Source organism: Canis lupus, chromosome 5, assembly GCF_011100685.1.
Source record: "Canis lupus familiaris isolate Mischka breed German Shepherd chromosome 5, alternate assembly UU_Cfam_GSD_1.0, whole genome shotgun sequence".
Taxonomy (NCBI): Eukaryota; Metazoa; Chordata; class Mammalia; order Carnivora; family Canidae; genus Canis; species Canis lupus.
In genome coordinates, this window is record NC_049226.1 from 35,962,263 (window position 1) to 35,976,207 (window position 13,945).

The following is a 13,945-nucleotide window of genomic DNA, read 5'->3' on the forward strand; positions in this document are numbered from 1 at the left end:
CTACTCGGCTCAGTGCAGAGGCTGCGGGGCTATTTTTCTTCTGGGAGTATATTTCATGTGGCCCCATGTATTTCTGTGATCAATGCCTGTTTGAAATGGGATTAATCTGCTCCTCTCCAGCAAGAATTACTAGAAATCTCACCTTCTTCGTCTTGCCGTTCTAATACGTGGCCACCGAGACATTGGTGGCGGCAATGAACAAATAACACGAGGCTGCATTAATAAAATGACATCCGTACCCTCACCCTTCTGTGTGGCTATGTCCAGGGTTATGTTGTAAAAGGGCTGGCTTTTCCCCTCCATGGTTCCCTTAGATTTTTCCCCCCTCTGATTTGTACTGCTTTTCTCTTCGCTCTTTTGCACGAGAAAGTTTTATTGTGCAGATGGACTCTTCCCTCTGGGCACCCGCTAAAGCAAGAGTGGGGGCAGGGCGAGGACGGGGCTGCAGGGCTGGAAGTTGCTGAGCGGAGTCTGCAGGTCGGAGCGCAGAATGATTATGTTCTCAGATTACCATCCAACCCCCCTTCTCCTCCCCTCCTTCCTTCCCTTTCCCCTCTCCTCCTCCCTTCCTCCCCCTTTGCCTCCTCCCCTTCCTCCTCCCTCTACTTCCCTTGCCCTCCCTCCTCTCCCTCCTCCCCCTCACCAGGATACAGCAAATCTCTTATAGAGCCAACCCTAGGGGAGGGAAGGGAAGAATAGGAAAATCAAGAACTAACATGTTTGGCAGCCTACCTCCAGCCAGAGCTAAGTACCAATGCCCTCACCAAGTGTGACGCATAAATTCACTTGCCCAGTCACACCGCGCAGGGAGCTGTGGTTGGGATTTGTAGCCAGGGGCATGTTGTCTTTCCAGCAGGGAGTCTGAAGGTCCCTGTCCCTCTGTCCTGCTTCCTTCCTTGTGTTGAGAGGGTTTCAGACTGATCTTGTGCTTTTCTTCTGCCCTCATTCGCTTGATTCTGCCCTTTGGGACCCTATTTCTACCACCTGATCCCCACATCTTTTTTTCTAAATAAGTCATTTGGGTCAAATTATAACCCCCCTTCCATGAGAGGGCCTTATTTATTTGACTTTAGGACTTCCTAAGGAAATCCCAAAAGTATATGCCAGCTTTGCAATTTGAACAGTCAAAATTCAAAGGGCTAAAGAGGGGTTCAGCTGCCTCTTGATTCCATCCCTCACCGTACCTTCCTGTTGGGTGCTCCAGTGCACACTCATGCGCACACACACACACACCATGTGAATACACACCACAATACATGCACATACCCCAAACACTCACCCCCATGCATATACGCACTCACACTGTATGCATACATATCACGTGCATACACACCCCAAACCCACACATACACCACGTGCATACATGCTCCCACGTATAGCATGCACGCCCCCCCCCCCACACACACACACCCTCCACACATTTCATTTTTGTGCTGTGGCCACAGAGATGCCGCAGACCCCCTGTTTGTGTTTCTGCCTGCAGCCTCTTCCTTCCGAGCAATGTCCTAAGCAGCTTGGAGAGAACCCTCATTTCTTTCATTATAAAATTGCTGTAAAGCTGTGATTCACTTGGAGACAAAATGATTTCCTGCTGAGGCTTTATGCGAGGTGATTAGCAGGGAGAGAGGTAATCAGCTGACCTAATATGCACCGAGTTTCCTCGCTCCTTCTACCATCTGCAGCCCTCTGCCGCCTGCCTTCATCCCCAGCCTAATTGGGGCGGCTTCCCTTTCAGCCAGGCCCGAGCCTGGGACCGCGCAGGAGACCATTAGCCGCAGAAGGTCAGCCACTGTCGAAAGGTAAAGAAAACAGACTTTTACCCAACGACCTTTTGAGATTCTCCTCTATGAATGCCTGCTTTGTGCTCTCCCTTAATGAATTCTGAAGACATTTCTTTTAAGATCGGGTGGCGTGACCTCTCCTTCCAAAACGGGCCTGTGTTTGCGGGGTTGGTCTTCATCCCCATGGATGACTCCACACCTCACAGGCCACAGCGCAGATGGAGCCCTCCCCCTCCCCCCTATTCAGCTTTGCTCAGTTGTTCCTAGGAATGGGACCCAGTCTGCCAGCTGCCTGCCTGGGACCCCAGGCTCTTTGGGGGATCCGGCTGGGAGGGGGCAGCTGTCTATCCAGCCGTTAGACCTCTCCTGCCCACCAACCTGTTCTAGTGACATCAGCGTGATGGTAAATCATGACAGTGGCCCCACATATTGAAGCCACACCAGCACATTCGCTGTGACACGCGGTGGCCCAGGGCAAGTCAGGTGGTAGCCCACCACGTGGTGTGCACGCACGTGGAAGGGAGGTTTATTTAGGAAGGCGAAGTGTGTTGCTTTATATGTAGCTGGGAAATGGCAGACCAGGGTGGTAGGGCCCAGGGCCTTTGGGCCCTTGGTCCCAAGCTTGTGAACTTTATGTGTCTACTGGCCTGAAGAGCAAAAATGGATATTTCTTCAATGTCATTGAAGCCTCACATGGGCCTTAATGGCCTTTTATCTGTGTTGTGAGGACCTCTAGATAAACAACGAAAGGAACTGACATTCAAATCATGTTAAGAATCAAAGCTGTATACATAAACCACATTCTGTATGTTGGTAAATTGAACACCAATAAAAAATAAATTTATTATAAAAAAAGCTATTAAATGAAAAAAAAAAAAAGAATCAAAGCTGTAGTCGCCATCGTTACGATGAATCTGTTTCGACAGTGGGAGGCAATTCCGCCTGATTCCGCCTGATTCAGGAACCTGCTCTACAGTGCCTCTGATGTCTGACTTCTACTAAAATCCGTGCCCTGATGGAGAGCTCACTACCTATCTCAACGCCCATTCTACAGTTGGGCATTTCTAGGTGTTAGACGGTGCTGCTTTCTTAGGTGGAACCTCATGACGTTGCCATTTCGTATAACCCAACATGGTCAAATACAAGATGCAATCTACAAATTGAGGTCAAATCCACTTTTTTGCCCTGTCCCCTCTTTTGCCTGGTTTGTGCCCGCCGCCTAGGACCGTGCTAGCTTCTGCCTTGCACTCGACCCAGGCCCTTCAAACATTTAAAAGCACAGTTCCATTGTGCTATGTAATGAATGCTCTTCTCTTGTCTAATTTTTCTTATTTTTTCCAGTTGCTCCTGAGTTGCTGGTTCATAGGTTCTCTGCCCACCTGTCATCTTCTCCTGGAGGTGCTGTAGCTCAGTGCAAGCTTACAGATTGTATAGTTTTTCTTTTTCTCTTTTTAAAGATTTTATTTATTTATTCACGAGATACACAGAGAGAGAGAGGCAGAGACACAGGCAGAGGGAAAAGCAGGCTCCCTGCAGGGAGCCCGATGTGGGACTCGATCCCAGGACCCTGGGGTCATGCCCTGAGGCAAAGGCAGACACTCAACCCCTGAGCCACCCAGGTGTCCCTAGTTTTTCATTCAACAAATATTTCTTCAGCGTTGAGGATTCTTCCAGGGTCTGAAGGTACCGTGGTACCTCTGGGGCCCCAAGACCATGCTTCAAGTATTCTTGAGAATAAAACAGTGCCACAAAACACAGTCTCGTTTTCCGATGTAATCACGCATATCGAGATGCATCTGTCTTTTAACGTGGTTAGAGAGTCTTTGCCTCAAAAACTGAAATTGACTTCCACGGAATTAGGAAAGATAAGTACCCAGGTGACATTCCACCACACAAATCCCTTTCTCCTATCACACTGATTACAACTAAACACTTTTTGAATGATTTGATTTACTATTTAAGTCAATTTCATTTAAATCAAATTCATTTCTGTTTTCCTCCATGTATATGAAGTCAAAACGGGTTTTTAAGTAAAGATTGCCCCATTTCCCACTGTCAGAGATAAGACCGCCAGTCTGGGTGTGTGTCTTCCTTCCCCCTGGCTGGTTCTCTCCTCTTTTTCATGCCTGACCCTGAGCATAGCCGACCACAAAGGTTGTCAGATGGGCTGCCCCAGGATGCAAGGGGCCCTCCTAGCAACATGGGGCAAACCAGCCCCACTTCGCACTTCCTGGTGCCTCTGTCACTGTTGCTGGACTTGGTGTCCCAGCAATAGAAAGGAGACGGGCAGGCTTTCACTAGGCTGATGGGTCAGCCCTTGGCGGTGGCCCCTGGCAGCAAGGATTTCCTGGAATGGAACCAGGACCCGCTGGGTCTTCTGCATTGTGACGTAGTGTTCCCTCTACCTGCCCTTCAGACTCTCTCAGGGTAGAAGGTAGAAGGCCTCCTACCCCCACTCCCGAGGGTCCACACCAAATGCTTGCCAAAACCACCCAAAGGTCATGATTATTTTCTTCTCTCCTGTTAAAGACATACACGCCTAGATGGGAAGTTGTAATGTGGAGAAAGTCGATTTGCAGGTTCTGTGCTTTCAGATGGGTGGGTCCTCGTGAGAGAAAAACCCAGTCTGTCCTGTTAGCAAGGAGGACTCCTGTCCGATGAAGTGGCTTCTGGGGACTTGGGAGGGTCCACCTGTCACTTAATTCTGAGCACGGCCGGGACACTGCACATCAACGACTACAGTGACAGTAATCCACACTTACTGCATATTAGGTGTGTGCCAGGCACTGGCCTAAATCCTAAGCCAGCACTGACTTATTTCACTTATTTCACTCCCGCTGTTATTATCCTGTTAACGGATGAAGAAACCCAACACAGAAATGTCAAGTAATTGCCCACCGTCCCCCAGCTGTCCACATGGTGTCTCGTGCTGCTGACTCTTGCAAAAGAACCCTGCACGGGACTTTTCTCAGCAGGAGTGGTTGCTGGGAATGTTGGTGTCTACCTCTTGGTTTGTCCTCAGAACTATTTGGAGGACCCACTTTCCATCAATATGCCCTATGATAGCTGTCCTTTTAGAACCAGACAGCCTGTTCCGTTTGAAATTGATTTTTTTAAAAATTGGAAGTAAAGCCACCAATCATGCAAATAATGTTGTTATATTTTATTATTTATCCAAGAACCCGGAAAGAGGCTGAAGTATAAATTTGATTTTTTTTTGTTTGTGTGAATCTTATTTACGTGTCCTTTCTCTTGGCTGTGTGAGTTTCACCAGGAGTTATTTATACCAACCCAATCTAATAATAAGGTCCCGATACTAATCAGCCTTCGTATTTTCCTAAGCAACCACCACCCCCGTGGTTTCTAGCACTTCCTGTACTAATGTGTTATCTACTGCTGTTCCTGTTGTTATTATTTTTATTTTATTTCTAAACATTTTATTTATTTCAGAGAGAAATAGAGAGAGTACAAGCAGGGAGAGGGGGAGAGGGAGAAGCAGGCTCCCCACTGATGGGAGCCCAAAGCAAGACTCAATCCCAGGACCCTGAGATCATGACCCGCACTGAAGGCAGATGCTTAACTCACTGAGCCACACACAGATGCCCTTCTTGTTACTGTTTTAACTATTTTGTGACTTGCTCCCTACAGGATCTCCTGAAGACAATCCTGGATTTCCACAAACTGGGAAAGCTTGAGTTTAGTGGAATCCGAGGAAACGCCCTGAGTCAGCAGGTCCAACAAATGCATGGTGAATTTCAAGAGCTGTACAGGGTCTTCGAAGAGTCTTCCTATGACTGCTTGGACCCCCAGAGCACGGTGAGGCTTGGAAAGGCAGACTTGGGAGCTGCTTCTTTCTCAGATGGCCCCGGGGCAGTAAGGTCTGGGTGTTTGCTTACATTTTCCCTGTGTATTTCCTTAGGCCCTGTGACCCCAGGGGTTTTCACAGAGACCACTCGCAGTTATTCTAGGTCAGGAGAAAGATCAGGAGGGGTCTTTTCTAACTGCTGATGGTACCCAGGGTTTCCGAGCCGCTGAGATGAGCATGGGATGACAGTGGAGGCGGGTGCAGACCTGCAGATGGCAAAGCTATTGGCTTGGAGTGGGGAGTGCTCCGGGGAGGCCAGGCACATCCGGACAGAATTTCATCAGTGGCTTGGAGAGGGGTGAGCCAAGCAGGAGCTGAGTTGTTCTGAGCTCAAGAGGGTCCTCAAGAGGAGGAAAGGGCCAGAGTTGCAGTTTCCAGCTGCCCAGGAGCCCACATGTCACCTGTAGCCCTGGGAAATCTGAGACTTGTGAGTCCGAGCTTGAAAGGGGGGGGGGGGGAAGCAGAAGGGTCAGTACAGAAACAGGGAATGGAATGCCCCGAGAAGGGAATAGCTGAATCATGGGAGAAGAAGGAATTGCAAGAGTATTGGGGGGAAGAGGAGAAAGAAATTGAGCAGAAATCTGCTCTGAGCACCTTCAGACAGTGGGAGATGCGTTGGCCAAACATAGAAGATGGCACTTTCTAAAAATTCCACGAGTCTGAAGTAGGAAAAAAATTGGGGGAGGGCAGGTAACAAAACAGCATATATACTGTGTGTTTCCCCACCAGATGATAAAATTAAGAACACACCAAATCCTACTATAGTGTTAATGTGGTTGGGTTTGAGAGGAGGAAAATGCTGTGCTTTTCTATTCTTGTCTTTTCTTAAGAGTATGCATCAGTGTTGTGCAGCAGGAATAACAGATAATAGTGATGGCACAGATTAGAGATTTGAGTTAACAGAGTTTCTTTGAAAATTGGTGCAACCTAAGAAAGAGAACACACTTTGGACTGCCCAGTAAAATAAAATAATTGAGAAACTCGTGTGCCTAAGTTCAAAATATGTGTCTATTCATCATGGATCTGAAATTTACATTTAACTGGGTATCTTCTATGTACCTTTGCTTGCTAAATTTGGCAACCTTGGAAACAATGGCTAGCTGCCTCTTAACCAATTAAAGCATACTTAGAAGAAATAGTGGGTATTAGCTTAATTAGCTAGCTTTCCTCCTAGTGGCCAGATTAGTTTATTTACACTAAAAAAAAAAAAAAAAAGGATTTTGACTTGGGGGAGGAGGGAAAGTAGGTGGTCAGAACAGAAGAGCCTCATTGCTGGGGCTGCCGCTGCTGAGGTAGACTTTGGAGTGACATGAGCTGGCCCTGGACTTCAGGAGGTCATAGAGGGGCCCAGAAAGGGAGTGACCAACCTCCCATCCCACTCGCTTTACCATTTTGCCTTGTGCCTAAGAAAACAAATACTGCAATAATAGGGTCACTGTCTGTGTGGGTAGGTGATGTTTAGAAAATTAAAATAAGGGCTCCTGGGTAGCTCCTGGGTAGCTCAGTGGTTGAGCGTCTGCCTTTGGCTTAGGTCGTGATCCTGGGGTCCTGGGATGGAGTCCTGCATGGGTCTGCCTGCAGGGAGCCCACTTCTCCCTCTGCCTGTGTCTCTGCCTCTCTCTGTGTGTCTCTCATGAATAAATAAATAAAATTTTTTTATAAAAAGAAAAAATAAATCCTTGGTGTAGCCACTTTAAGTATAAAGCTTGTCAGAAAGAGCACAGTGGGATTGGCCTTGAGGAAATCATTGTCTTATGACCCTGTGACGTCTCTTTAGGAATTTGAAAATGACGTGTCTGAATTTAACCAGAGAGTAGAAGATCTTGACCGAAGACTGGGGACTGTGTTCAGCCAAGCCTTCGATGATGCCCCTGGTTTGGAGCATGCCTTTAAGGTTTGTGCAGTAGGTCGGGGTACTCTTGCTGGGCTCTATCCTCACACCCCCACCCTCAGTGGTGGAGGGCAAGGATCCTCTTCCCACTGTTTTGTTCCCATGGAGAGTAATTATTCCCGTCAATCTTGCAGAGAGGTACTGTGGGCGAACCAGGGCAAGGGACTGGGGTGGGGGTGGGGGGTTGGGACTAGGCTTCCCGGGTTGATAATTAATGATTTTCTAGAAACACAGCAATGGCGGTACCTGGGTGGCTCAGTGGTTGAGCATCTGCCTTCGGCTCAGGTTGTGATCCCAGGGTCCTGGGATCGAGTCCCACATCGGGCTCCCTGCATGGAGCCTGCTTCTCCCTCTGCCTGTGTCTCTGCCTCTCTCTCTGGGTCTCTCATCAATAAATAAATAAATAATCTTAAAGAAAACAAAAGAAACACAGTGACCTAAAAATACTTTTCAGGAGAGTTACTCTGGAGGGGCTGGGCTGGCTTAGGCAGAAGAGCATGCAACTCTTCTTTTTTTAATTTTAATTTGATTTTATTGAAATTCAAGTTAATCTATAGTGTATTATTAGTTTCAGATGTAGAATTTAGTGATTCGTCAGTTGCATGTGACATCCAGTGCTCATTATAAGTTCCTCCTTCATGCCCATCACCCAGTTACCCCATCCCTCACCCCCCCTCCAGTGACCCTAATTGTTTCTTATAGTTAAGTCTCTTGTGGTTTGTCTCCTTCTCTGTTTTTATCTTACTTCATTTTTCCTTCCCTTCCTCTATGTTCACTTGTTTTGTTTCTTAAATTCCACATATGAGTGAAATCACATGATAATTGTCTTTCTCTGACTTATTTCACTGAGCATAATAAGCTCTCTGGCTCATCCACATTGTTGCAAATGGCAAGATTTCATTCTTTCTAATGGCTGAGTAACATTCTGTTATATATATATATATATATATATATATATATATATATATATAAAATAGTATATAATGATATATACACACATTTTTTGTGTATATATCCATTTTTCCATTGATGGACATCTAAGATCTGGGCTATTTCCATATTTTGGCTATTGTGGACATTACTGCTATAAACACTGGGGTGCAGATGCTCTTTGAATCACTACTTCTGTATCCTTTGGATAAATACCTAGTAGTGCAATTGCTGGGTTGTAGGGTAGCTCTATTTTTAATTTCTTGAGGACCCTCCATACTGTTTTCCAGAGTGGCTGTACCAGCTTGCATTCCCACCAACAGTATTAGAGGGTTCCCCTTTCTCCACATCCTTTCCAACATTTATTGTTTCCCGTCTTGTTAATTTTCACCATTCTCACTGGTGTGAGGTGGGATCTCATTGTGGTTTTGATGTGTATTTCCCTGATTAGAGTGATGTGAAGCATTTTTTTCCCCCTGTGTCTGTTGGCCAGGTGTATGTCTTCTTTGGAGAAACATCTGTTCATGTCTTCTGCCCATTTCTTAACTAGATTTTTGTTTTTTGAGTGTTGAGTTTGATGAGTTCTTTATAGAGTTTCAATACTAGCCCTTTGTCATTTGCAAATACCTTCTCCCATTCTGTAGGTTGTCTTTTAGTTTTGTTGTTTCCTTTGCTGTGCAGAAGCTTTTTATCTTGATGAAGTCCCGCATAGTTGATTTTTGCTTTTGTTTCCCTTGCCTCTGGAGACATGTCTAGTTAAAAGTTGCTGCAATTGAGGTCAAAGAGGTTGCTAGGTTCTCCTCTAGGATTTTAATGAATTCCTGTCTCATATTTAGGTCTTTCATCCATTTTGAGTTTATCTTTGTGTATGGTATAAGGGAATGGTCCAGTTTTATTCTTCTCCATGTGACTGTCCAATTTTCCCCACACCATTTATTGAAGAGACTATCTCTTTTCCGTTGGATATTCTTTCCTGCTTTGCTGAAAATTGGTTGATCATAGAGTTGACGGTCCATTTCTGGGTTCTTCATTCTCTTCCATTGATCTATGTGTCTGTTTTTGTGCCATGCAGTGTTGATGATTACACCTTTGTTTTGTTTTTTTAAAGATTTTATTTATTTATTCATGAGAGACACAGGGAGAGAGGCAGAGATACAGGCAGAGGGAAAAACAGGCTCCTCCTTGCGGGAGCCCTAAGTGGGACTCAATCCCGAGACCAGGATTATGCCCTGAGCCCAAGGCAGATGCTCAGCCACTGAGCCACCCAGGTGCCCTGATGATTACAGCTTTTTAATAGAGTTTCAAGTCTGGAATTGTGATGCCTCCAGCTTTGGTTTTCTTTCTCAACATCCCTTTGGATATTTAGGGTCTTTTCTGATTCCATACAAATTTTTAGAATAGTTTGTTTGAGCTCTGAAAAATGCTGGTGTTATTTTGCCAGAGATTGCATTGAATGTGTATGTTACTTTGGGTAGTATAGATATTTTAACAATATTTGTTCTTCCAATCCATGAACATGGAATGTTTTTCCATTTCTTTGTGTCTTCCTCAATTTCTTTCATAAGTGTTCTATAGTTTTCAGCGTATATTTCATTTACTCCTTTGGTTAGGTTTATTCCCAGATATCTTATGGGTTTTGATGCAATTATAAGTGGAATCGATTCTTTGATTTCTCTTTCTGCTGCTTCATTGCTGATGTATAGAAATGCAGCAGCAGACTTCCATGCATTGATTTTATATCCTAAATTTGCTGAATTCCTATATCCGTTTTAGCAATTTTTTGGTGGAGTCTTCCAGCTTTTCTACGTAGAGTGTTATATTGTCTCTGAAGAGTGAAAGTTTGACTTCTTCTTTGCTTTTTGGATGCCTCTTATTTATTTTTTTGTTGTTATTGCCTGATTGCTGAGGCTAGGACTTCCAGTACTATGTTGAGCAACAGTGATGAGAGTGAACACCTCTATCATGTTCCTGACCTCAGGGGAAAAGCTCTCAGTTTTTCCCCATTGAGGATGATATTAGCTGTGGGTCTTTTGTGGGTCTTTTGTACGTGACTTTTATGATGTTGAGGTATGTGCCCTCTATCCTTACTTTGTTGTGTTTTTTTTTTTTTATCAAGAAAGGATGCTGTATTTTGTCAAATGCTTTTTCTGCATCTATTGAGAAGATCAGATGGTTCTTGCCCTTTCTTTTATTAATGTGATGTATCACATTAATTGATTTGCAGATGTTGAACTACCCTTGAAGCCCAGAAATAAACCCCACTCTGGTCATGGTGAATAATTCTTTTAATGTACTGTTGGATCTGATTACCTAGTATCTTGTTTAGAATTTTTGCATCCATGTTCATCAGGGACGTTGGTCTATAATTCTCCTTTTTAGTGGGGTCTTTGGCTTTAGAATCAAGATAATGTTAGCCACCTAGAATGAGTTCGGAAGTTTTCCTTCCATCTATATTTTTTGGAACAGCTTCAGAAAAATAGATATTAATTCTTCTTTAAATGTTTGGTAGAATTCCCCTGGGGAGCCATTTAGCCCTGGACTCTTGTTTGTTGGATTTTTGACTACTGATTCAATTTCTTTGCTAGTTATGGGTCTGTTCAGATTTTCTATTTCTTCTTGTTTCAGTTGTGGTAGTTTATATGTTTCTAGGAATTTATTTATTTCTTCCAGATTGCCTAATTTGTTGGCATATAATAGCTCATAATATTCTCTTAAAATTGTTTGTATTTCTACAGTGTTGGTGTGATCTCTCCTCTTCCATTTGTGATTTTATTTTTTTGGGTCCATTCTCTCTTCTTTTTGACATGTCTGGCTAGGTGTTTATCAATCTCGTTAATTCTTTCAAAGAACCAGCTCCTAGTTCTGTTGATCCATTCCACTGTTTTTGTAATTTCTATATCATTGATTTCTTCACTAATCTTTATTATTTCCCTTCTTCTGCTGGACTTAGGCTTTATTTGCTGTTCTTTTTCCAGCTCCTTTGAGTGTAAGGTTAGGTTGTATATTTGAGACTTCTCTTGTTTCTTGAGGAAGGCCTGTATTACAGAGTACTTCCCTCTTAGGAACAGCCTTTGCTGCATCCCAAAGGTTTTGGACTGTCGTGTTTTTATTTTCACTTGCCCCTATGTGTTTTTTAAATTCTTCTTTAACTTCTTTGTCGACCCATTCATTCTTTATTAGGATGCTCTTTAACCTCCATGTATTTGTGGTCCTTCCAAATTTCTTCTTGTGGTTGACTTCAAGTTTAATAGTGTTGTGGTCTGAAAATTTGCATGGTATGATCTCAGTCTTTTTGTACTATTGAGTCCTGATTTGTGACCTGGTATGTGGTCTACTCTGGAGAATGTTCCAAGTGCATTTGAGAAGAATGTGTGTTCTGCTGCTTTAGGACAAAATGTTCTGAATATTATCTGTGAAGTCCCATCTGGTCCAGTGTGTCTTTCAAAGGCCTTGTTTCCCTGTTGATCTTCTCTTTGGATGATTTGTCTGTTGCTATGAGTAGAGTGTTAAAGTCCCCTACTATTATTGTATTATCATCAATGAGTTTCTTTAAGTTTGTTATTAATTGATTTATATATTTGGCTGCGCCCAAGTTAGATATTTGTTTACATAAATATTTACAATTGTTAGATCTTCTTATTGGATGGACCCATTTATTATGATATAGTGTCCTTCTTCATCTCTTATTATAGTCTTTGGTTTAAAATCTAGTTTGATATAAGTATGGCCACTCTGGCTTTCTTTTGATGTCCATAAGCCTGATCAGTGGTTCTCCACCCCCTCATTTTCAATCTGGATGTGTCTTTGGGTCTAGAAGGGATCTCTTGTAAACATATCAATGGGTCTTGTTTTTTTTTTTTAATCTATTCTGATATCTTGTGTCTTTTGATTAGAGAATTTAGTCCACTTTCATTCACAATAATTATTGAAAGATATGAATTTAGTGCCATTATATTACCTGTAAAGTTGCTGTTTCTGCAGATCTTCTCTGTTCCTTTCTAGCCTTTGTTATTTTTGGTCTTTCTTTCCCACAGAAGAGCATGAGACTCTTGATCTTGGGGTTATGGGTTCAAGCCTCACACTGAGTGTAGAGATTACTTAAATAAATAAATAAACTTTTTTAAAAAAGAATTTATTCTGGAATGCTCTCTCTGGGCCTTATCAATACAATGGCCATTAGAAGTGGAGAAGCCTGCTATGGTCCCCACCCTGAATCCATGGCTCTGCTGTACCCTGCTATTTAACCAGTGCTGCATGGTTGACTGAAGCTGGAGAAAACCCTACGTAACTGGTTATAGCAGTCAGCTACTAGCAACTAGAATAAGAAGACTCTACCTTTGCCCTGTATAACAGGGAAGGAGCAAAATGGAACAAGAATAGGGAGGAGGCTTAGGATGATGAGTAGACAAATGGCTGCACACTGAGAATTCTGAGTCATAAGACATGACACTTTCATAGCATGTGATCGATCTTTTATTAACTACAAAGGAACTTACTCTGTAAAGGCTTAAGAATTAGATCCAGGACTGATCAGTGGCAGTTACCAGGAAGCAGATTTTGGCTCAGTGGAGGAGAGAGATTTCTGTGAAAGCTATTGAAAGGTGAAATGGACTTCTTGAGAAGGTGAAGTGGACTTCTTTGAGAAGTGGGTAAGTTTCCAGTCATCAGAAATATCCTCAGGTAGCCTCGATGACCACTGGGACAGTTGTAGAAGAGGCTCAAACCTCAGATGGATGAGTCTGTGCTATTCCAGGTTATCAGGTAACCCAGCATGCCAGGCTTCATTAGCCATCAAGTATAGATATGTATGACCTTTAATAAATAGTGTGGCTCCCTAATTCATAGGGGAGCACTAGTAGGATTCCTCTCCAAGCATTTGAACTCATTTCAGAAATTAGTTCCAGAATTCTCTCTGAAACTTTGTTCTTGCTCCCACCCTCAAATTTTAGCCTTCCACATTCTCCCCGACACCCACTTAACTGTTTTATCTTGTCTCCGTCTTCACCCTCCACCTTTGTTTTCAGTCTTTTTTTTAATGGAGAACTTCACCTCTCTGATATCCTTAGTTTTCTCTTTGTTTGGTCTTTTATTCAGGTTCTCTCAACACATGAGGGTTCAGTGGGTAATTCAGGACTCCTCATTTAGAAGCAAAGGAGAAGAGCACCTGGGTGGCTCAGTCATTTAAGCATCTGCCTTTGGATCAGGTCATGATCTCAGGGTCCTGGGATCGAGCCTCACATCGGGCTCCACACTCAGTGGGGAGTCTGCTTTTCCCTCTGCCCCTCCCCGCTGCTCATGTGTTCCTTCTCTCTCACTCTGTCAAATAAATAAGTAAAATTAAAAAAAAACAACAACCATGAATACCCACCTATTCATAATTACTGATAGAGTCACAATAACAATTTTGACCCTCTTTTGTTGGCAGACATATGAAAGAAAAGCCAGGAAACAAGATGTATGTGACTTTAGAAAGGTTGA

At 43.6% G+C, this 13,945-nt stretch overlaps 1 protein-coding gene across 1 annotated transcript in view; it reads left to right on the forward strand.

Moving 5' to 3' along the window:
• The window catches only part of DNAH9 (dynein axonemal heavy chain 9), a 330,059-nt gene that overhangs the window by 19,737 nt on the left and 296,377 nt on the right, over positions 1-13,945 (forward strand). Inside the window, exons 7-8 of the mRNA XM_038536892.1 lie at positions 5,430-5,597; positions 7,424-7,540. Of these exons, the coding sequence (XP_038392820.1) occupies positions 5,430-5,597; positions 7,424-7,540 (285 nt within the window). The remainder of the gene's footprint in view (positions 1-5,429; positions 5,598-7,423; positions 7,541-13,945) is intronic.